Genomic DNA, 23,453 nt, shown 5'->3' on the forward strand with positions numbered 1-23,453 from the left:
GTCAACGTTCTAGTAGTCTTAAAATTATAGCATCGTGGAATTTAAATTTTTAAAAATATGTGTAGAAGCTTTGACAATGGCTGTTATCCTCTGTTTGCTTTTAGCTCTATTAGAGGCTAGGGGTCTTCCTCCTCACCTGTTTGGCCCTCTTGGTCCTCGGATGTCGCAGCTCTTCCACAGGACAATTGGAAGTGGAGCTAGTAAGCAAAGTTTGTCTAATTTGACTTAATTCTTTCCACTTCCAGACTAGTAGAATTCAGCCGCTAGTAAATGCTAATATTTGTATTAGCTTCATAGTTTAATATTTTCCATGTCGGAGATTTGTATGTTGCGGTAGTGCTAGACCACTGGTCAACAGTATTAATTTGCTTGCCTTCCTATAAGGAGGAGAAATTTGCTTCAGCCATATTTATTTTCTTTTTTTTGGGGCATCTTCATGTTCCCTTCTAGGTGGGGAAGGGAGGGTTCTTGCCTTTTTACCCCTTCCTTATCTTTTCTTTTGCATGATGGGCTGCTTAACAAAAGACCTCTCCAACTCCTTTGAGTTTTTTGCTGTCTTTAAACAATTGCTTAAGCTAGCTTTAGAACCAGTAGTAGATGACAGTTCTAAGGTGTGTTGATTATAGTTCCAAAAGTGTCTTAGTTTTCAGACAGAAATAATGTCCTGAAGGCAGTGTGTCAGTGAGAACATGGGTCCTTAGTCTTGTTCCCCCGTGTTGCATGATGCAGCTGAATTAGACGTGTACCTTCTGGTCCCAGTCTGTGTGGCTCCCCAGGAGAGCCCAGGGCAGCCTGGTGCTGCCTGCAGAGAGGAGTGTGGGGTCTTGGGGGTGTTCCATGTGCTGTATAACTGGGGGTGTGGTGAGAAGTCCTTTGCTTTATAGAGATGGAGTGGTGTGAGTTCTGGCAAGACGCCTGTGGTGAGCAGTGTGGTGGACTTCTTGTGCTGACCAGTCTGCACTGGAAAGACAGCCAAGAGTGAGATTTTGCCTCCCTTTCCTATCCCCCCTTTTTATGACAGGGAAAGAAAGTGAAGCTACAAGTACAGAGGAGAACCAAACTATCTCTGGTCTTCCACTCTTGCAGAAGTGTAGCATAATGGTTGCCTTGAACACTTACGTCTTCTAATATCTTCTTTCCTAATTTTTTTTTTTCTGGATATGTAGGTTCTAAAGCCCAACAGCTTTTACAAGGTCTCCAAGCTACTGATGAAAGTCAGCAACTACAGGCAGTGATTGAGATGTGCCAGCTCTTGGTCATGGGAAATGAAGAAACATTAGGAGGATTTCCAGTCAAGAGTGTTGTACCAGCTTTGGTAAAGATAAAATCTCGTATTTCTATTGGAGGATGTAATATTTTACTCAATATCTTGCTTGAATAAAATATTTTTAATTATATACATGTATGCATATCTAGATATTTAATTTGATTTTGAGGGCATATTTTTCTAAATAATGTTTGTCTTATTAATTATTTAATATCTCAAGAATAGGTAGTGCCTCTTTGAATTTTGGTAAAAGTTTCAAAAGTTCCGAGTCAAAAGCTATGATAATGATTTTTGCCCTTTATTTATGTTGATGGTATGTTTACTAAACTAACGATATTTTTTTTTAAAACAGATAACACTGCTGCAGATGGAGCACAACTTTGACATTGTAAGTGATTTGTAATGCTCAAGAGATTTGTGAAATAGAAAAATATATCAGTCATCTGAACCTAAAAACAAATATCTCTTTATTTAATAGATGAACCATGCATGTCGGGCCTTAACATACATGATGGAAGCACTTCCCAGATCATCTGCTGTAGTGGTAGATGCGATTCCTGTCTTCTTGGAAAAGGTAAAATGAAATCAAAACAGTGTTATACTGATTTGAGGAGATTTTTATATTTGTTTTAACTTTAGGACATACCATTGAGATAATGGCTTTTCATAGCTTACAAGACAATATATAATGCATGAGAAGCTTTTAAAAACAGATGTACTTTTTTCACACCCTTACTGAAAAGAACTATCTGGTTCACTGAGAACTTTTTGTCTGATTGGTGTTGCAAAGATACTGCCTAATTATACAAACTGGGAACTCTTGTGGTATCTATACAGCTAATCTAGCCTTAAATTCTCTAGCTTGATCACAGCTAGCAGTGCAGCTCCATTAGTATATGTGTGTTAGTTTACGCTAACTGTTCAGGTGTTAATTAAGGTTAGTTTTACAAACTAGTTTAGAAATAAATCTACAAGCTTTCTTGTTTTCTTCTAGCTGCAAGTTATTCAGTGCATTGATGTGGCAGAGCAGGCACTAACAGCCCTGGAGATGTTATCGCGCAGGCATAGTAAAGCCATTCTGCAAGCAGTAAGTACAAAAAAGAAGGTGCTTTTACCTCTACTGGTGCTACATCTTGGTGATCTTCTGTGAAGATGAATAAGAAAACGAAATTTCTCTAACCTTAACAGTAATGAGTGAAAATGTTTATTTTATTACAGGGTGGGTTGGCAGATTGCTTGCTGTATCTGGAATTCTTCAGTATAAATGCACAGAGGAATGCACTGGCTATTGCTGCCAACTGCTGCCAGAGTATAACACCTGATGAGTTTCACTTTGTGGCAGACTCTTTGCCACTGCTTACGCAAAGGTTAACCCATCAGGTAAGAAGCTATTATAAAACTCAGTTTTAATCTTGACCTGAAAATAGTATAAAGTTGCCTCCAGATACTAGTTCTTTATTGTGTGTTATTTGCCTTTGCAATGTGATAATTGCCTTAAAGTTTCTATACTGTCAAGTTGTGATATTCTAACAAAAACACATGGACATTTTGGTGTTTGTAAATATGCTGTAAAGGATCGTGACATCCCTATTAGTTTTGTAAAATGAGAAATAAGGTACTTAGAGCGTGGATTATAGTGAGTTTGTTGTCCTTACTTGTTGCCTATCAGTAAGAGAAAGATCAAGTAACATTATTGTCCTTCTTCCTTAACAAGTAAGTTGCAAGGTTTCCTCCCACTTCAAACTCTGAAAAGCTTCAGTTTCGTGTGTTTTTTTTTTTTTTTTTCTTTCTGAATTGGCTTTTTGGGAGGGCTTTATGACATTTTAAGGAAGTAAGTTCCTACTCTTGCACAATAGTTTGAGGTGATGAATCCTAAATCATGGGTTCCTAAGATCTGCCTATCCTGCAATGCTGCTATGCTTATAAAAGAGCACTCACAATGACTGTTGCACTGAAAGATTTGGACACGCTACTTGATTGGCAGATCCCTGTTAAAAAGGAGAAATTATTTCATTCCTTAACAAATGTAACTAAATAGAAGCTTCCAGGTAATGTTTTCATGTATTCTTGTGCGATTCTTAGTTTTTCCAACATCTTCTTGCTAAGAGCCTACTTGAATCATTGAGGCAGCTTCACAGAAGTCAAACATCAGCTTTAGATGGTGCTTTGGAAACAAGAAGCACCATTCTCAGCAGTAGTAGGGACAAACACTGACTCCTGCTCTCTGAAGAGAAGCTATAGCCCACAAAAGAAAGATTTCTTGAAATTTTGAAGTGGGATTTTTCTTGTTTAAAAAAAAAAAAAAATTAAAAAAAAAAAATCTTGAATTAAATTTCAAGCAAGGTCAGCTAGAGAAGATTGTGCAGGACCGTGTCCAGCTGATTTAAAAGAACAAAGAAAAAAGAAAAACAACAACAACAAAAACAGCAAAAGAAACAAAATCCAGAAAACCAAAACAAAACCCGAAGCAGCAGCAGCACCACCACTGAAATACCAAACTCCAAACACAAATACCAAATACCAAACACACAAACTCCAAGGGTGGAGACTTAGCCTCTCTGAACACTGGAAGAGGTTGCCCAACAACCCTTACAGTAGAAGTATTTTATTATGTTCAGATAAACTTTGAGTGTTGCAATGAACTTTCATCTACAGCTATTTTTAAAGCAATCTGTACTATCTTGGTGTCTTTGGATTTGCTGTCTTGGTGGCACTGCATGATACAAAAATCCAGCTTCATGTAGTGTGTAGAACAGTAGCCTTCATTCCTGCTCATCTGTATTTCCTGTTGTTTTGTAGCTCTCTTACCTTTTGTTTCCTCCTTGTAGAATCCAAAAAGGATATTATACACCCATTTATTCATCTCTAAAGGTCCCTAAAGGTGTCTGTGCTGTAAGTGTGAGATGTTTCCCAGGGAATATGCTGTATCAGGAGATCGGTTCAGACTGTATCAATCAATTTAAAATTCAGAGCTATAGTATTCTGTACAATGTGATTCGACTGGCCTTTTTGGAGTAATTTTACAAATGCCTCAAAATGACAGGATAGGTAATGTAATGCACATTGAAATATTTTAATTCAAACAAATACTTAACTTTTTTTATAATAGGACAAAAAGTCTGTTGAAAGCACTTGTCTCTGTTTTGCACGGCTAGTGGACAACTTCCAGCATGAGGAGGTAAGGGTGTGGTGTTTTCAGTGTGGATTTTTGTTGCCTTCTTCCCTTCCTCAGTTTCTCCCAAGGGTTTACTTTTCAAATTCAAACTAATGATTTTAATTTTGCTGTTCCCTCCTGAAGAACTTGCTCCAGCAGGTTGCTTCCAAGGACTTGTTAACAAATATCCAGCAGCTCTTAGTAGTGACGCCTCCTATCCTGAGCTCAGGAATGTTCATCATGGTGGTGCGCATGTTTTCCTTAATGTGCTCGAATTGTCCTACACTTGCAGTCCAGCTTATGAAGCTAAGTGAGTTCTTGCTCTGTCATATTATGGGGGACCTATTTAAGTTAATGCCTAAAGTCAGTATGGAACTCTGTGCATTTGATTATACAAATATTGTTTTCTTCTATTTTTCTCTTGCTATGCTTTCCCTGGGATACAAAGCTTAGTTGGGGAAACATGCAATTTAAGGGCTTTTTCTAAGGGAAAACATTAAGAATTAAGTAACAGCTGTGTAGCTGTCTTAGTTCTCTCGTTTTCTTCTTTTCATCCTGTAAATTTTGACTTGTCACTTCAACTGCCCTGCATGTTCTCCTGTTTTTTCCTGTGCCCTGCATGTAGAGTGATATTTGATATTTCCTCTCTAGATGTCCCTTAAAGGAAGGAAAAAAACACCCGAAACCAACAAAAAACCCCTACAAAAAACAACAAAAAAAGGCCACAAAAACTCCCAAACCAGAAAAAAATCCCCAGACCTGAGAACAAAGCTGTTTCTTATAATATTTGGAGAGAGATGGATTTTTGTTTTGCTGTCTGCTGTCTGTTTGCTTAGGGCAGTGACTGTCTCTTCAGTGGAGAGTCCATATTCTGATACAAGTAATCTCATAAATAATAATTTTTATAGATATTGCAGAAACGCTTCACTTTCTCCTTTGTGGAGCCTCAAATGGGAGTTGTCAAGAACAAATTGACCTTGTTCCACGAAGTCCTCAAGAACTCTATGAGCTTACTTCTCTTATCTGGTAAGTTATGCAGCCCTAGGTTTTGGGCCTGGTTGGTATGTTAAAATCCATAACTTCTCTAAAATTAGGGCAAACAGTTTTCGGCTTAGATGGACTTCATTGTATACTTGCAGTGAAATACTGTTTTAATGTTCTTTACAGTGAACTGATGCCTTGCCTGCCAAAAGAAGGAATTTTTGCTGTTGATACTATGCTGAAGAAAGGAAATGCACAAAATACTGATGGTGCAATATGGCAGTGGCGAGATGACAGGGGCCTCTGGCATCCCTACAACAGGATTGATAGCCGAATAATAGAGGTAGCAATTACACACTTTTGTGCGGTGATGTATTTTAAATGTGTGTGTGGTTGTATAGGGCGTTGAGTGCTTCCTTTACAGTTTTGAAAATATCAGCCTTGTTTCTTTTGAGAAACATGAGTTTCTTCAGACCTCCTGCTGAAACATTGCACTATTTTGGTATTCAGTAATGGGTGAACTGCTTAATTATTGTTCTTATTGAATTTCTGTCACCTTTTGTTTTTCATACTGTTTGCCTTCTCATCACCTTTCATATAGCCTCCTGCTTGTTAGGGGTTTCTTAACTTTCAACTCTTCCTTGGTTTTTAGGCAGCTCATCAGGTTGGCGAGGATGAGATAAGCCTGTCTACCCTTGGGCGTGTCTATACGATTGATTTTAACTCTATGCAGCAAATAAATGAGGATACTGGAACAGCACGTGCCATTCAGCGAAAACCAAACCCTTTAGCCAATACGAACACTAGTAAGTATGCCTTAGGAGACACCTGGTGCCTCTAGCTATGGTGAACTTCTCCTGTGTTATACAAGTCTGCTGCTTAGCTAGGAGATTTCTTGTGGTTTCTCCGGAAGGTCAAACTATTGATTTACATGAAGGAAGACATCTTTACAACAAAACTCAGACTGTTGAAATGTATTCCTTTTAACTTGTAAACTCTTTTCCTGAGAACTGAAAATACATTAAACTGGGGGAAAACTGGGTTTGTTCCTGGCTTGGGATTTTTCTGAAAGAATTTTGTTCATACAGCTCTTTAATGAAGACTGTGTGAAAACTTCTTACTATCCAATGGAAATATGTAAAAAATTGAAGAAAAAAGTTTTGATTCCTTGGAAGAGGAAGGTTTGTACATACATTCTTGCCATTGGTTTGACTTCTGGTTCTTAAATTATATCTTTCAATTCAAGAGCTAAACTAATTCAGCTTAAAAAAAATAATCGTCAGAGATGTAAAGAACTGTGTAGTGATTTGTTGCACCATTTCTCACAGGTGGACATTCAGAATTGAAGAAGGATGATGCTCGAGCACAACTCATGAAAGAGGACCCAGAACTGGCAAAATCCTTTATCAAAACATTGTTTGGTGTTCTTTATGAAGTGTATAGTTCTTCAGCTGGACCTGCTGTTAGACACAAGTGCCTTAGAGCAATTCTTAGAATAATTTATTTTGCTGATGCTGAACTTCTGAAGGATGTGCTGAAAAACCATGCTGTTTCAAGGTGGGTTTTGTTAACCCTTTGTGAATGAAATTTATTTTGAGCTTACAACTCAAACTTCTCATTATGTTTTTTGAATCATCTTTGTCAAGGGAAAGTTGTACTTTGGCAAATTAAATACATAAGAATTTAAAAGCTGAGGCTGTTCAGCTTTGAGGAGTTTTTTGCATGTTAGACTTTGTAGTAGGTGCCGACTCTAGGTGTTCTTATTAGAAACTCAGTTTACCTTCATGTCTCTGTGTACTAATAATGTATAATGTTTCCGTTTACTATTTTCCTGATTTCTAAAGCTTGCCTATGAACTTTTCTGAGGGCAAGATGACTTGTGCAGTAATAATATGTGATCAATACACTCTCATGGCATTCAGCTTTCAGGTGCTAATCGTGAAACCTCTCCTAGATGATATACCATCAGGTCCGGGATCTAGATAAAAGGATGCAATTAGAAAATAAACGCAGTACTAAGATCCACAACACTGTTCCTTAAAGGAAGAAAACACTTTCTTCCTTTACGCCACATGTTAAAACTTAGTAAGTGATTTAGGTGGGAAGAGGACTTTTTCAGTCCTTTTATTTATAGCATTTACAAAAGCACAGTGAAATTTATTTGCTTTCAGTTTCTTGTATCATGTATGCAAGGCAAAAGTGGCTTGATGATTTTATGTTTTTAAAAACAGCAACAAAAGAAATGAAAATACAAACCTAATTCTAATAAATTATCTGTTTTAGTCATATTGCCTCAATGCTGTCAAGTCAAGACCTTAAGATAGTAGTTGGAGCCCTGCAGATGGCAGAGATCTTAATGCAAAAGTTGCCTGACATTTTCAGTGTTTACTTCAGAAGAGAAGGTAAGTCTTGGTTGTCCTTTACCCCCGCCCTTCGTCTCCTTAATTTAGTATTTTAAAAGCATGTATGTGTGGAGAATCCATATCCTTTGTCCCCAGCTCCATCTCTCCAAGCTGTTAAAAGTTATTATTTTTCTTTAATAATAAAGGCAAATCCATGTAAACTATTGTCATATGACTGGGGAGGAGCTGACCAAGGCTCTGGAGGAGACAAGCTTGTTTCTTCTGAATCTCAAAAGTTTGTACAGGCTTACTAGTTGCTAGCGAACTTATATTTAGGCTTAAGATGGCTTGCTGAAATTACATGAGTAGTCTTACTTGACAAAACAGATGAATCTTTGGCAGGAGTTCTTTCTAGTAATCTACTGGGGATTTTGGGGTTTCTTTAGCTACTGTTTATGCTGCTGTTATATTTATTTTAAACTCTGTAAGTTAACTTTTTCAAGAAAGACTTGAACTGCTTTTTAAAACAATATTGATGGGTGGGGTGAGGCAGTGCTGCCATAGTCAAAGCAGACATTCTAATAATGGACTTCTACCTGTTCAAACATCTTTGTCCTCATCCCACCTCACAAAAAATGCCCCCACAACCAAACCAACCACCAAACAAAGATTTCTTCTTTTGCAAAGGTGTGATGCACCAAGTGAAAAACTTAGCAGAGTCTGAGGCTCTGCTAACAAGCCCACCGAAAGTGTGCACTAATGGATCAGGAACGCTGGGTACCACAACAATAAGTACTGGAACAGCCACTGCTGCCAGTAACGCAGCTGCTGATTTAGGCTCTCCCAGCTTACAACACAGCCGGGAGGATTCTTTGGATCTGAGCCCACAGGGGTAAGTGTGGTATTTGTTGTGAACAAACAATCTGTGTGTGTGTGGTTTTGTTTGTTTGTTTTCTTCAAAAGTCTTGACTGACATGAGCTGCTGCAGTATCATCTGTGTTTTGCTATGATATTTTACCAGCACTCCTTTTTAGTTCTTTAAAGAGAAAGCTATCAATGCGTAGTTTTGATTAATTTTATATCAATTTTTTTTTAAACCACCAATGAAAAAAGAGAGAGGAAGAAACCAACCAACAACAAACAAAACAAACAAAAAAACCCACCAAACAAACCCAACACACACACAAAATCCACTTGTGACCTGATAGTTATGACATAGCAATGTGAAACAATCCAAGTTGTTTGGGGAGAGGCTGGAGAATGTCAAAAGCAACAGCTGCAGTCTCATGTAACTCTTGAGGACAGAGTGATTCTTTCAGAGAAACAATAGCTGTGGTGCGTGGTTCCGTTCTACTGCAGACTGGACGAGAAAGAAGTCATAAGTTATTTTGAACACTTGTAGAATTAGAACGTTATGTAGGAATAAATTTAGTGTTACAGTTTGTTTTAAAGGTGAAATGTTTGTCTTAATGTGTTGGCATAATAAGGAAACTCACCTTAAACCAGAATTGAAACATGTAAACTTGGGAAGTGTAGGGCTTGGTGAGAAGAAACTCCATAAATTGTTGGAAAATGTGCCTTCTGGTTTTGAATAGGGGAGGCAGGTCAAATACCCGGTGTCTTTTGGTGTTTATTTGGTAGAGGTCTTTTAGATACTATTTTTTTATTTTTAAGTGTATTCAAATAGATTTAATAACCAGATAGCTACACAAATAAAAACATGAAAATTATGAGAAACCTTTATTCAGTGGCACTTCTGACTCTATTTGGCTGCCCATAGTGTAAAGGTGACAGAAAGCAAAACCCCCTCTTTGTCCTTCCAGTTAAAACAGCATTGAGGTCCCTTCCCTCAGAGTTTGTTCTTCCACTGTACCCTCCTTGTTATGGGATAGAACCTTTTTGTAATTCTTGAGGAAAGAGCTGGCAGATGTACCTTAAACTGAGGGGTGGGTATGCATATGAATATGGTGGATGGAAACACGTTACTTTGTTTCTAATTTGAACAGACGACTGAGCGATGTTCTAAAGAGAAAAAGACTGCCGAAGCGAGGGCCAAGGAGACCAAAATACTCTCCTCCAAGAGATGATGACAAAGTAGACAATCAAGGTAAATAATTCCTTTTAAATTTAAAAGTAAGCTTGCAGGCTTTTGAAAGTGTTACCTGTAATAAACCTGTTGATTCTCTTAATTTTGTCTCTGCTTCCTCCAGCTAAAAGCCCTACAACTACTCAATCTCCTAAATCTTCCTTTTTGGCAAGTTTAAATCCTAAAACATGGGGAAGATTAAGCACACAGTCCAACAGTAATAATATTGAACCAGCACGAACAGCAGGAGTAAGTGGTCTTGCAAGGGCTGCTTCCAAGGATACCATTTCCAATAACAGGTACACACATGCAAAATCAAAATAATTCTAATATGGTATTGACTTTGAGGTGCAGCTGCTTGCTTATGATAAGCCATTAGGTGATTAAGCAGCACCTGTCATGGAAGTTTCAGTTTAACTGCTGTTAAAATAACTCTGAAAGAAAAATCAATAAATTAAGTTTGATAAAATAGCCTCTTAATAAGTTAAAGTAGCATGCTGGGGAAAAATTGGAGAGTTGGGGAAAAAATGGTGTGACAAGTAATCTGTAGAGAACAGACCCTTACTGTGTTGGAGTAAGAGGAAAGGTTTTAGTCTGTGACTGCTGTTAAACATGATGAAAATGATACTCTGGCTGTGTTTACTTGTAAAGTTGGAGTATGCAAATGGTAAGTGTGGCCAAATGCTTCTGTGTGCTTCCTTACAGAGAAAAAATTAAGGGCTGGATTAAGGAGCAAGCCCATAAATTTGTAGAACGTTATTTTAGTTCCGAAAACATGGATGGAAGCAATCCAGCACTAAATGTATTACAGAGACTTTGCACTGCAACTGAACAACTCAACCTCCAGGTTAGAAATGGCTAATTTAATTGGGTGAGGGTGGGAATGGAAGCAGTGAAGTATTTAGGAGGCAACTAGAAGAAAGCTGGCCATTTTAGACAGTATGGCCAGTATTTTAAGCATAGGCTTTTTCTTCTGAAATGATGATACAGTGTTTCATAACTTGCAATGGTTTGCTTGGTTGGTTTTCTTTTTGGTGGGGTTTTTTGGTGAATTTCTTTTTTCTTAAACCCTGTATTTGAAGCTTATCTTTGTTGCATGAGACAGAAATGGGACCTTGCATTTCTCTTAAAACAAGGAAAATGTAGATGTTGACTGTAATGTCCTCTCTTGAATAGAGAAATTGCTCATCCTCAAATTACTTGCATTGTTATTGCTTGTACTGAGTTACTGTACACTACAGGCTTTCCCTTTTTGTTTTCCTCCTCCCTCTAGAGCTGTTCCATGCAGTAGTAGGAAAACCAGTATTTCCTATGCCCTTTATAGCTGGGTAGTAACACACTGCCTTCATATTTTTCAGGTGGATGGTGGAACAGAGTGCCTTGTAGAAATCCGTAGCATTGTCTCGGAGTCTGATGTCTCCTCATTTGAAATCCAGCATAGTGGGTTTGTTAAACAACTGCTGCTTTACTTGACATCTAAAAGTGAGAAAGATGCTGTAAGCAGGGACATCAGATTGAAAAGATTCCTTCATGTATTTTTTTCTTCTCCAGTAAGTTTTATTGTTTTGTTATTCTTACTTTTTTCTCTCAAATCAAACTTACTGACCAGCTGGGAGGTTCAGCAATGACCTTGATAGATAAGAGTACAGAAGGATTGTTTTATGTCTAAGCTGTATAACATTACAACTTTCACATAATTCTGTGTCTTTACAAGTCAAACTCTTTAGAATACCCTGTAATTACAGAAAATTCCATACAGCAGTGGAAAAAGAAATAATCCAAAATGGCCAGTTGTCTGAGTCTTGAACAACTTAAAACTTGTTTCTGAGTTTTAAGAAGTTCATGTGGAAAGACTTTGGTTGGTAATCTTATCATTTGTTCTCTTCACTCCTAAATACTGCAAGAAACTAGATTGTCCTGTTTTTAAAGGAAGACATTTAAAGTGGAAGAGAGCCAAGTAGACAGCTACAGCTTCTATGAAGCTTACTGCTCATGGTTAAGGGTGAATGTTTAAAATCTATAGAGCTGTTCAATTGAAATCGGGAGGGAAAAGTGCTTTTTTTTTTTTTTTTTTTTGAAATGAGTCTTCCATATATTTGTGTCATCTTGTCATCCTGATACTGCCGCTACTTTAAGTGAGAGCAGTGATTCTCAATTTCTGTACGTGTGTTGTTGGGTTTTTTGTTTTGTTTTGTTTTTGGTTTTTTTTTTTTTTTTAACAGCTCGTGGTATAAGTTGTTTTAAGATGAATTAATTCAAACACATAACTGACTGGAATTTATTTCAGCTTCCTGGAGAAGAGCCTCTTGGAAGACTAGAGCCATTAGAAAATGCACCTTTGTTGGCATTAGTCCATAAAATGAACAATTGCCTCAGCCAGATGGAACAGTTTCCTGTAAAAGTGCATGACTTCCCTAGTGGAAATGGAACAGGGAGCAGGTAAGGATTAATGCTCAGGTAACGGTTTTTGTTGGCAGCTTTTGTTTTCTAAAACCTGTTTCAACATAAGTTGCAGGAGTTAATGGAAAGTTCTGACCCTGTTACAGACAAAAGCAATTACACGGTTGACTCTTTTTTTCAGTGGAAGATCTCTCAGATTGGAGGTGGATGTATAATTTTAAATGCAATCTCTAAGCTTAAATTCGAATATTTTCCTCGTTGCCATGTAACAAACACTAGAAAGAAATCGTCTGTTAATTGCTGACACACTGATATTTTTTTTAGTGAAGTAATTAAACTGCTGAGTTTGTATTACAGTGCTAAACTCTGATATTTAGGTAAGTTCTGTTCTCTAGGATGATAATAGATTGAGTGATAACTGTTGGCTGTCAACACAGTTTAAAGTAACTGTGCATCTGCCCTGTGTCTTAAGATAAGTTGGATTCCAAATCTAATCTATTCGTGTTTTAAGTAACAAATTTGAGTGACTGAAGAACTATTTCTGTGATTTCTTTTCTGTACTTTATTAAATCAACATTATTTTTCATTAATTGCATTGTGGTTAGTAAGACTATTCCAGCATAAATTGCATGTAAGTTTTGAAAGTATTTTGAAAGTATTTTGTGGTGCTGGCTAAAAGCTCATTTTGATTAGAGACTCGTTCTCGTGATTTTGTAGAAATTAGGAAGGAATGAACATTGAAAATGAATTTTTGAAAACTATTATTTTCAAGTCTGAAATGCCAGTTTTCTGTCTCTCAGGTAGTAAGATAGAATGGATTATTTTGTCACTAATTGTGACACAACATCCATTATAGTAGATGTGTTAAAGCTTCACACTGTAGCATTAATCTAATTTACATTAAAAATCAGTACTTGTGTTTTTTTTCTGTGGAACTGTTAAAATCCATGGGGATCAATGCAATATACAGACTTCTAATACGTGAAGGAATTGTCTTGATACTGACTTTTGTGAGTAGTGTGTGCTCTGTAATCTTAAACCGCTTCCTAATATGTACTGTTTCTGTAGAAAATGGGATAGCTAAAAAAGTTATAAAGCTTCTAATCATAGAAGCAAAATTCTGCTGTTGTTTTTGGTAGAAAATTAAACATGACAAGTGAGAGAGTACTGCAGCATTGACTACTAGTCTTATGTGGATTATGTCAGTGAGGATTTTGAGGCATTAAGATCAGGTAGTCTTCCACTAGCACCTGGATGTAGAAGCAGCCCAAGATAAGAGGTTTGTGTATAAAAACAGCTAGCTTGAGTATTGATAGTTTGAGGTGGAACATATGTATAAGCTATACTTGGCCAAAAAAAACAGTTTTCAGGTTGTCTCTTTAGGTCCTTATTAAAAAAACATATGAATAGCTACTTGCATTTTTCACCCCCCAAATCTGATCCTTATTGCGCTGCAGGTAAATGCAGCTTTACATCTTATGTGGCATCAGTGACCACTGAGCAGCTCCAGGCCTCGGAGATGGTCAGTGTAGGCCATACTGTAATTAGACCCCAGACTGGACTTGCTCTTAATCCATGTAGCTTTCATTGGAAACTGGATTTTGTCCAACTTGGATTCCAGTGTTCCTGTAGAATAGAGTTTTTAATCTGTTTATCTGTATCTTAATATTTTATTTCTGGAGAAATAGACTGAGAAATAATACTCAGAACAACTGAACTCTTAAATGCATGAATCACCCTATTTTAATGCATTTTTAAATGCAATGTGGTTATTAGATTCTTTGTGTAGCAACTTTTTTCACAAATTATTTTGAGTTTTTCTCTTAACAGAGGATCCCAAGCTTTAAAATTCTTCAATACACATCAATTAAAATGCCAGCTGCAGAGACATCCAGATTGTGCTAATGTGAAACAGTGGAAAGGTGGACCTGTGAAGATTGATCCTCTGGCTTTGGTACAAGCCATCGAAAGATACCTTGTAGTTAGAGGTATGTATATGTATATATTAAACAGTCACGTGTTTTACTTCTTGGGATAACCACTACTGTCAGTAGTGTGGAGTCTGTAATAACCTGTGAGGATTATACTGAAGGCAAATGGAAGGTACCTGTAAATATATCTTGCTCACAGGGGTAGAGACTAAGGCTGTGGAGAACCTTCTCTTTGCTGGGACTAACTTTTCCCTGTTGTAAACAGTTCTGTCTAAATACTAACAGAAGTGTAATCTAGTTGGACTGTCAAACTGACTGTAACTTGGCATTTTTTATGCCAAATGTGGATACTGAAATGTGTTCTAGTGTGTCTGAATGTTGCTTTTTTTAACTGATGTATTTTGGAGACGTTTCTAACAGTGGAGTTAGAAAAAAGTACAAAAGCATTGCTACATTTCATGTAAAAACAAATGAGGATGTCTCTTTTGCTTCAGGCTATGGAAGAGTTAGAGAAGACGATGAGGATAGTGATGATGATGGGTCAGATGAAGAAATAGATGAATCTTTGGTAAGCTTTTGCTGTGGGGGTAAGGAAGGGAACAGCTTAAAAAAAAAAGCTTGCTATAAGTTTCCTTACTTGTGTGGTGTGTTTGTTTTTGTTGTTGTTCAGGCTGCTCAATTCTTAAATTCAGGGAATGTGAGACACAGACTGCAATTTTACATTGGAGATCACTTGCTGCCATACAATATGACTGTGTATCAAGCAGTTAGGCAGTACAGTTTGCAAGCTGAGGAGGAGAGGGAGTCTACAGATGATGAAAGCAACCCGTTGGGAAGAGCTGGGATTTGGACAAAAACTCACACCATTTGGTAAGTTGGCAGGAGAAACTGAGGGACAACTCCGGTTTCCTAGATGTATATACATTAAGAAAATGGGAGTATAGCTGTCTCTTTCACATGCCCCGCCAAATCTGTGAAGCTTTGATTTTCCCGGTGTCCTTGAGATACTTAAATCTTAGTAGGAATTCATTGTTAACTACTGCTGCTGAACGAGAAATGGAGAATCTTAAATGATACCTGCTAGACAGACAGAAGTCATAGTGTTAGGTAACTAACAACAAACAGAGAATGTGTCTGCAGTCTACAAATAATGGTCAACTTCAAACTGGTTTCCATAGTATTAACACATTGCTATGCAGGTACATGAATTCTCTGGCTATACTTTGCAAGGAGCAGGATTGACCTTTGACTGTGCCAAACTTTTTAACATTCAGCAGTGTCTTTTTCTTAAATGTGTTATGCAAAAAAACCCCAAAACAAACCAGCAACAACCAGCCAAACAACTCCAAACAAAAAGTGCCACAACAACCACAAAACACCTCAAACAAACCACTTTTTTTGTCTATACCTTCTGTTTCTCTTCTTCCAGTTCATGGAGCCAGAGGGAGGGTCCCCATTTTTTCTCCCCCCTTGACATACTTTGCTTCAGAGGCTTCAAAGGCTGGATGTTACCCAAATGCATTGTTTTTGTCTTTCTGCTTTTAACTGTCATTCAAGTTAAATTCTGGCAGTCAAAGAACTAACACTTCTACAACCGCTTTTGATTCCATGTAAGGTAGTATTTTGCAAACATGTCTTTAACTTTTAATTTCCTTTTAGGTACAAGCCAGTGCGAGAGGATGAAGATGGTAGTAAGGACTGTGTTGGTGGTAAAAGAGGAAGAGCACAAACTGCTCCCACTAAAACCTCCCCTAGAAATTCTAAAAAGCACGATGAATTGTGGCATGGTGAGTGTGCTACCTTGCTTATGTTAGATCTGTGAAGTTTCTGGAAGGATGGGGGAGAAGAGTCTTTAGGCACCAGAGTGTTTCTTTTAAAGCAAGCAAAATATAAGAAAAGTAAGCATATATTAATGTGTGTATTAAGACTAAAAATAAGATATTGAATTATCTAACTCAACTGTTGTAGTTAACTGAATGCCATGACTATTGCTACCTATGCTCCTAATAATTAAATATTGTAAAGACTAATTGTTTTGTTTTAATAACACATTCTTTCTTCCTGTCAGATGGTGTATGCCCTTCAGTATTAAATCCTCTAGAAGTTTACCTCATATCTACTCCACCTGAAAACATAACATTTGAAGATCCCTCATTGGATGTTATTCTTCTTTTGAGAGTTTTACATGCTATCAGTCGATACTGGTATTACTTGTATGATGTGAGTAGAGCACTTTTTAAATCACTTTCATACTTTATACAGACAACTCTGTCCTGAAACAACTTAAAATAGTCTTCTTGCCTTGCCTGCTGCCCACCACTAAGACAGAATAATGGCAATAGTATATCATCTCCCCCTACCTGTTTCTCTAACTTCTGGTAAAATGAAGGCTATAAATTCTTATGGTCAATTATATTTCCTCTGTAGTGTGTAAAACACAGTTTTCTATGCTTTTTCCCTTCTGTAAGTTCAAAGAGCAACATTATTTCTGAAAATAAATTGAATAATAAAAATCTACTCAGCCTTTCTTTCATGGATTAGACTCTGTATGACCAAAGTGACAATGTTTGTTTTTTTTCTTGAGATGATAAACAAATTGAAAGTATAAAAACGCCTCTTAACAAAGCATAATATTTCTTCCAACATTTTTTTAACTAGAAGTAACATTGTTTTTATTTATCACAGAATGCAATCTGCAAGGAGATAATTCCAACCTCAGAGTTTATCAACAGTAAACTGACAGCAAAAGCAAACAGGCAGCTTCAGGATCCTTTGGTAATTATGACAGGAAACATACCAACATGGCTGACAGAACTTGGAAAAACATGGTACGAACGACTTACTGTACAGTGCCTCTCATTTGGGTTCCGCAGGCCACTTGGCTGGGCATCATAGGTGACAAGGCTTTTGAAATGCTGGGGGAGAGTAAAATGTAGTCACAGAACTCTTGCTGAGTTACACAGTGACACTTGAATAAATGTTTATACCTTTATTGCAAGTTTAAACTAAATATGGAGGGATAGACTAGCTGCAAAGTTTGGACTACTTCTTGCAGGAGTTTCTGAGCAACCTGAAGTTTTGTTATTGAAATGTAGTATGTGATTTTCCAGGTCATTTTTTTTCTCCTGTTAAACTGCTTAATGGCATTTTCTTATACCTCTACATTCATCTTAACATATTCAGTTTGGTCCACAGGAAAATATTTTTATAGTTACTGATAAAATATTATTAATAATTTTTATAAAGGTGTTTTCATAGTACTTTGTAGTACTTTCTACAGAGCATAAGCTGTAAACCTTCTGCGCTTGAAAGAAATTGGGGTTGCCATTTGTCAATTTTTTGAGCATGTTAATTGAAGCAACACTGACAATTGACTGGAAATACATACTCAGGACAAACTATTTTCCTATATAAGCTTTGCATAGCCAAGGCTTTCAATTATTGAGTTATTTTTCTGGAAGAGTTAGGAGTTTCTGGAATTTTTTGTAGCTCCTTCGTATATTAAATTCTACCTCTGGACTCCTGCTCATAAGCATTGTGATGAAAACTAGTGTGTGTTCTGTGAGGCTTCCTTTGGAGGCTGCTTTCACTGCAGTGTTCAATAAAGCACTAATTTCAGGCATACTACATCTGTTGTGTTTCAAACTAAACTATAGTCATAGATGCTAGTTGGAACACAGCTAACTAATCCAATGCTCTTTACAGCCCGTTTTTCTTTCCATTTGATACCCGCCAAATGCTGTTTTATGTAACTGCTTTTGATCGTGATCGAGCCATGCAAAGACTACTGGATACTAATCCAGAAATCAATCAATCAGATTCTCAGGATAGCAGAGTGGCACCACGACTGGACAGGAAAAAAGTAGGTATACCTTGTTTAAAAATGGCATGAATGAACTGTTTATTTTTTTATTGTTTTTAAGAAGTTCACTGTGAGCAAGATTCATTTATAAAACTACAGGTTTTGGTAGTATACTGATGAAGGGTGAGGGTTTTTTTCGTTTAAAAGCCTCTGAATAGAAAGCACGATGTTACTGGGTGTCTGCCAGCAGGTGGCAGAAGGGGCTCGAGGATGCTGCACCCGCTTCCTCACATCCTGCTTGATTTTTGGAATCTTTGCATAATTCCTGAAACTATACTCCAAGAGGTTACATTAATGATATTTCCATATATTAGCTTGTGAACTTCTGGTTTGCTTGATGTAGAATTTCAGAATAATTCAAGGAATAGTATTTAGACTTTTAAGTGTTACCTAAATAAGCAAAAACATGGTCCTTGTATTCTGGGAGAGTATTAAATCTCCTGTCACAACATAATAAAACTAAGCTGTGGCTGTTTTAAATTGAGGGAGTCTTGGGTGTCTGCCTTGGGACTGGAGAGATGCTACCTTAAACTAAGATCTGCTGCGTAGTGTAAATCTGCTGTATGATTTTGAATACCTCTGGGGAAAAAGGACAAGAGATATGAGAATCTACTTCAACTAGCCTATACCTTCCAGCACTTAGGCATCCCAGTGCTGTTGTGTGTGTGGTCTTTTCTGTTCTTTTTTGTTGGGTGTTTGTTGTGTTTTGTTTTTTGAAACCTGCCACTTTCCCTACTAGACCATCTGCAAGGGCAGAGTATAAGATTGTTCCTTTAGGTTGCTGGACTTTTGCATCTTAATTCTGTATTTTCTTCTCTGCATATTAGTTTGAGGTATGTAGCATCACACGACAACACTGCCTGTTATAGTCCTCTGGCAAGGTTCTTGGCAGGAGTAGTACCTGTTAGTTATACTGATACAAATGTAAGGCATTGGTTTTTCATTTTATGTCTAACACTTAATTCTGGTCAGTTTTCAAATAGAAGCAAGAATTATTTTATCAAAGTACAAGCTTACAAATTGTTGAACTGTGGAACTATTAGCATGGGGTGGAAAAACTTGCATAACTTTTTTTTCCTGTTGTAACTGCCTTGGGACCTGGGACTTGCAGACATAATTTCACTACTTAAAACTTCTCTAATGTGTAGCGCACTGTGAACAGAGATGAGCTGTTGAAACAGGCAGAATCTGTGATGCAGGATCTAGGCAGTTCAAGAGCCATGTTGGAAATCCAGTATGAAAATGAAGTAAGTAATATCAATGCAGTCTAATTTAACCCCTTTTTACTGAAGATTAATTCAAAAAAGTTACAACTTTCATAGAATGGCTTGGTCAGAGTCTTGGTCCTTCCTATTGCTGGTGCCGCAAAACTTTATCTATTAATTATCCCTAATCCACTGGTTGTGACTTTTACTTACTGGCAAAAACTTTCTGATCTACTGCTTTTCATAATCAGTCTTATTGTGCAGATCACTTTTTTGTAACTCTAAAGAAACAGCTGTGTGCATATCTTCTATAATATGATCAATGGGTGGTTAATACTTTTATTCCACTATTATTCCCTCTGCTACATGGTCTTCCTAAGCTGTTTCAGATGTATTGTAAATGTTGGCATAGTTAGGTTTGGTTCTCTAGATGCTTTTTATAATGCAGTTCCTTTAGAGCCAATAATGTACTATATTTCTCAGATTAAGACAAGACTTGGTATTCAAACTGACCTAATGGACTCATTTACTTATCTCATTCCTCCTCCTCTCCCAACATCTTTCCTCCTTCCCTTCCTCCCGCTGAAGGTTGGCACAGGCCTGGGCCCCACACTAGAGTTCTATGCACTTGTATCTCAGGAACTACAGAGAGCAGACCTAGGCCTTTGGAGGGGAGAAGAAGTGACTTTAGCCAATCCAAAAGGTAAATGTTGTACTGTCTTAACTATCGATATTGATCCAATATTAAGTAGATTCTAAGTTGACTTTAATTATGTGAATGGCTTTGACTGAAAGAGTACCTCAGTTTGGGGTCAGATAATATAACTCATAATAGTGTGTGATTATCCTAGTGTTTGTGCTGGTATGTGTGTAGTGGTGTGGGTGTGTGTTCTTGTTTTGTTGGGTTTTTTTAAATTTTATAAGAAGCTTACACTGTGTTTATCTGATAGCTGCTTTCAAACTTGCATGTGGAATGAAACTAGCTGTGTATGTATTGAACTCTTTGTATTCTTTCTTCTTCAACAGGAAACCAGGAAGGTACCAAGTATATCCATAACCTTCAGGGCCTTTTTGCACTTCCTTTTGGTAGAACAGCCAAGCCAGCTCACATTGCGAAAGTTAAAATGAAGTTCCGCTTTCTAGGAAAACTAATGGCCAAGGCCATTATGGATTTTAGACTGGTGAGGATAAAATGGAAAATGTAATTCTGAAGGGTTAAGTGAAAATTCTAGTTCTGGCTCTGGGGGAAAGTAGCATTGGAATTATTTTCAGCTCTAGCAGTTTGGACAGGGTGACTGGAGATGCAGCTGAGCTTTTGAGGTGGAAAGGGTAGTGTATGTTGAAGATCTTTTCAGTGGCTTTGGAGACCATAGTGAAAAAAGTAAAGCCATTGCCTGCCATGATCTGTAATCTCTCTCCAATCTTTTGATATAATTTTGGGCTTATTATTATTCAAGCTGCTAGCTTGCTGGTTGCTCTAATGGATGTGCACTAGGCAGTCAGTTGGCTTTCTCAACTGTAAATTTCTCGGGTAAAAATGCTCAGATGTGATATTTTGGTGTGTGCCAGAACTATGAAATAGTAAATAGTGTTCTGGTTCTAGTGAAAAGATAAAATAGCAAAAGATACACTTTTGGAAGGCGGTTCAATACTAATAAAAATTTTTATTTCCAGGTGGACCTTCCTCTTGGACTTCCTTTTTACAAGTGGATGTTACGACAGGAAACTTCCTTGACATCACATGACTTGTTCAGTATTGATCCAGTAGTAGCCAAATCGATATATCACCTTGAAGATATTGTAAGACAAAAGAAAAGACTTGAACAGGACAAAACACAGGTGGGAAAGTAACCTTAAGAATGGAAGAGTGTGTCTTCGCACATGCTTGGATTTTATGAAGCTTCTGTAATTTAGTGTGTATGATAATGCTTAATAGTGACAGTGACTTCATGCTAATAAGTCATTTTAATGTTATTAAGTAATTGGCTAGTAATTGTAACAGTCTTTTTGTAATGTAGACTCTAACATTAGAAATTTATTATGGGTTTCTTCTGTGTGGTTAAACACAGGCTAGAAATGGCTAAAATTGCCATGTGTTTGAGTAAGGTAACTTCTTTTTGGGCCACTTTGAAAAGACTAACCAACTTGAATGTCAGAGGAAAAATTGATTAAAAATATATATATGTATATATATAAACACATTCAAAAGTCTTGGCTTTTTTAATTAGTTGGTTTAGTAAAATTTTCAGGTCTTCTATAGGGGTGCCTTTTGTGTGTTTTTTCCTCCCCCATTGAAAACTGTATGTAGAACTGCTATAAACTGGCTTCATATGTGAGCATACAGGTTCTTTCATAGATACGGAAGGATCTTCATTTTCCAATCTTAGCTACGCTTAACTAAAAATAATACCATTCACTGTCACTGAGTAGTGATAAAAGGTCTTTGGCATGCATGCTCTTTCTGGCATCCCGATTTATACTCTTAATACATCTGCTTTGTTATTAGTGAAGTTATTGCAAGCTCGTGGGCCTTTTTTCTTTACCTCACTGTCTCACTCTCTCTCCTTGGTCACTGCTTTTAATTTCCCAATAAGTCAGTGGCAAACAAAAGTGCTTTAAACTGATATATAACATAAACAAATTTATATAAGAATGTACTCCAATATCAAGTGGCAAATTTCAACAACGCAAAAACTCCAAGTACTTTTGCACCAACCTAATCCAAAAAGTATAGAAGGAAAGCAAAGCGTGCTGTAACAGTATTAATAGTGATATTCCTATAGAAATGTTTAGTCAAAACTGCTTTAGAAGTAATAACTTTTGGGTAGGTTAATGTGAATGAATTGTTCTCACTGGTTTTCACTTACAACTTTTCAGACCAAAGAAAGTCTACAGTATGCATTGGAGGCTCTGACAATGAATGGCTGCTCAGTGGAAGATCTAGGGCTGGACTTCACGCTTCCTGGGTTTCCTAATATAGAACTGAAAAAAGGGGGAAAAGATACGCCGGTCACCATCCACAATTTAGAGGAGTATCTCCGAGTATGTAAAAGCAAAGCTAGGCCTAAAACTTCATTCTTTCTCACCTTGCTCCCAAGTAGCTTCCATATATATTTCAGTTTATTCTCGTGAACTGGGCACAGCAGTAATTTTCTTACTGATTGGTTCTGTTCTGTACTACTTCATTACCACAGAAAAACTGTTGGAATCCTAGTCAGTGCACCTGACTTAAATTTTATACTGCAAACCAGTCTGCTTTATACATAACAAAGTCATCAGAAGTATGGTTTTTTTATAACAAGTGTTGTAGTAAGTGAGGTATTTTGAGCTGTGGACTTTGAAAAATGTGTTAAAAGATCCCACATTTGGGTACAGTAATTAATTTGTTTACAATAGTGGGTTAGCACCCACACTTCAGTGGGCTTTGAACTGCTGTAATAATAGTGATGTTTTCTAGAGTCAGACTTAAGAAAACATCAACTGAGTTTCAAGTCAAAACCCAAAAAAAACCTCACAGAAGCAAACAAAATCCCAAACTGTAAGAAAGGTAAGGAACAGAGTACATTAATAAGTTGGCAGTACACCTGTGTATTGATTTATTCTTGTCAGAACGGACAGAAAACCTAGAAAAACAACAAGGCAATACTGCTGAACAAAGTTAGGAAACTCTTTTTCTGTAAGAAAGTGTTAAAGGTAAAAGGTTAAAAACAGTCTGGAAAAGAGATGAGGAAAGGAAGGAAGAATGCAGTATTATCACATGAAGTCATGAGTGGGATGGAGGTAAGAATGATTGATTTCGTCGTGAAAAAGCCGTTATTCCAATTCCTAACCTTCTGACAGGTTAGTCTGCTGCCAGTTTCACTCTGAAGACTCTTCAGATTTCAAGCACTGATAAGCAACGTATCTGTGTCATTAGAAATTATTCAGAAAGGGGCCTTTATGCTCCTGGATATCAACTGAGAACTTTGCAAAGTTATTCCATAGTCATCCTCACAGCTGAATATTGAACAGTTGCTCTTCATCTTCCAGATTCAAGCTGTTACGCATATATCCAGTTCTCATATTTTTATTTGCTGAAAGCAAATTCTGCTAGTCAGGCGTTACTTATAAAATTAGACTGTTTGCAGACTTAGAGATGGGCAATGCCAACAATCATGGTTTGTTAGAAACAGCATTTCTAGTTTCTGTTTACTGAGGAAAGCTGAGCAAGGTTGCTTTCAAGTCT

The 23,453-nt window shown here is 37.2% G+C and overlaps 1 protein-coding gene across 14 annotated transcripts in view; it reads left to right on the forward strand.

The window, feature by feature from the left end:
- The window catches only part of TRIP12 (thyroid hormone receptor interactor 12), a 78,128-nt gene that overhangs the window by 48,541 nt on the left and 6,134 nt on the right, over positions 1–23,453 (forward strand). For 8 of the 14 annotated variants that reach the window (XM_065072969.1, XM_065072962.1, XM_065072960.1 and 5 more), the window contains 31 exons: positions 105–200; positions 1,167–1,315; positions 1,620–1,655; positions 1,746–1,841; positions 2,262–2,354; positions 2,486–2,647; positions 4,377–4,445; positions 4,566–4,731; positions 5,330–5,447; positions 5,589–5,745; positions 6,055–6,208; positions 6,731–6,959; positions 7,686–7,804; positions 8,432–8,636; positions 9,751–9,851; positions 9,955–10,129; positions 10,536–10,677; positions 11,189–11,380; positions 12,118–12,269; positions 14,046–14,218; positions 14,656–14,729; positions 14,832–15,031; positions 15,821–15,948; positions 16,230–16,381; positions 16,847–16,989; positions 17,867–18,023; positions 19,172–19,270; positions 19,817–19,931; positions 20,255–20,409; positions 20,903–21,067; positions 22,106–22,270. In XM_065072969.1, coding sequence (XP_064929041.1) covers positions 105–200; positions 1,167–1,315; positions 1,620–1,655; positions 1,746–1,841; positions 2,262–2,354; positions 2,486–2,647; positions 4,377–4,445; positions 4,566–4,731; positions 5,330–5,447; positions 5,589–5,745; positions 6,055–6,208; positions 6,731–6,959; positions 7,686–7,804; positions 8,432–8,636; positions 9,751–9,851; positions 9,955–10,129; positions 10,536–10,677; positions 11,189–11,380; positions 12,118–12,269; positions 14,046–14,218; positions 14,656–14,729; positions 14,832–15,031; positions 15,821–15,948; positions 16,230–16,381; positions 16,847–16,989; positions 17,867–18,023; positions 19,172–19,270; positions 19,817–19,931; positions 20,255–20,409; positions 20,903–21,067; positions 22,106–22,270 — 4,337 coding nt within the window. The remainder of the gene's footprint in view (positions 1–104; positions 201–1,166; positions 1,316–1,619; positions 1,656–1,745; positions 1,842–2,261; positions 2,355–2,485; positions 2,648–4,376; positions 4,446–4,565; positions 4,732–5,329; positions 5,448–5,588; positions 5,746–6,054; positions 6,209–6,730; positions 6,960–7,685; positions 7,805–8,431; positions 8,637–9,750; positions 9,852–9,954; positions 10,130–10,535; positions 10,678–11,188; positions 11,381–12,117; positions 12,270–14,045; positions 14,219–14,655; positions 14,730–14,831; positions 15,032–15,820; positions 15,949–16,229; positions 16,382–16,846; positions 16,990–17,866; positions 18,024–19,171; positions 19,271–19,816; positions 19,932–20,254; positions 20,410–20,902; positions 21,068–22,105; positions 22,271–23,453) is intronic. The other 6 variants (XM_065072965.1, XM_065072964.1, XM_065072971.1 and 3 more) reach the window with 2 other exon arrangements.

This window comes from Columba livia, chromosome 9, assembly GCF_036013475.1.
Source record: "Columba livia isolate bColLiv1 breed racing homer chromosome 9, bColLiv1.pat.W.v2, whole genome shotgun sequence".
In the NCBI taxonomy this organism is placed as follows: domain Eukaryota; kingdom Metazoa; phylum Chordata; class Aves; order Columbiformes; family Columbidae; genus Columba; species Columba livia.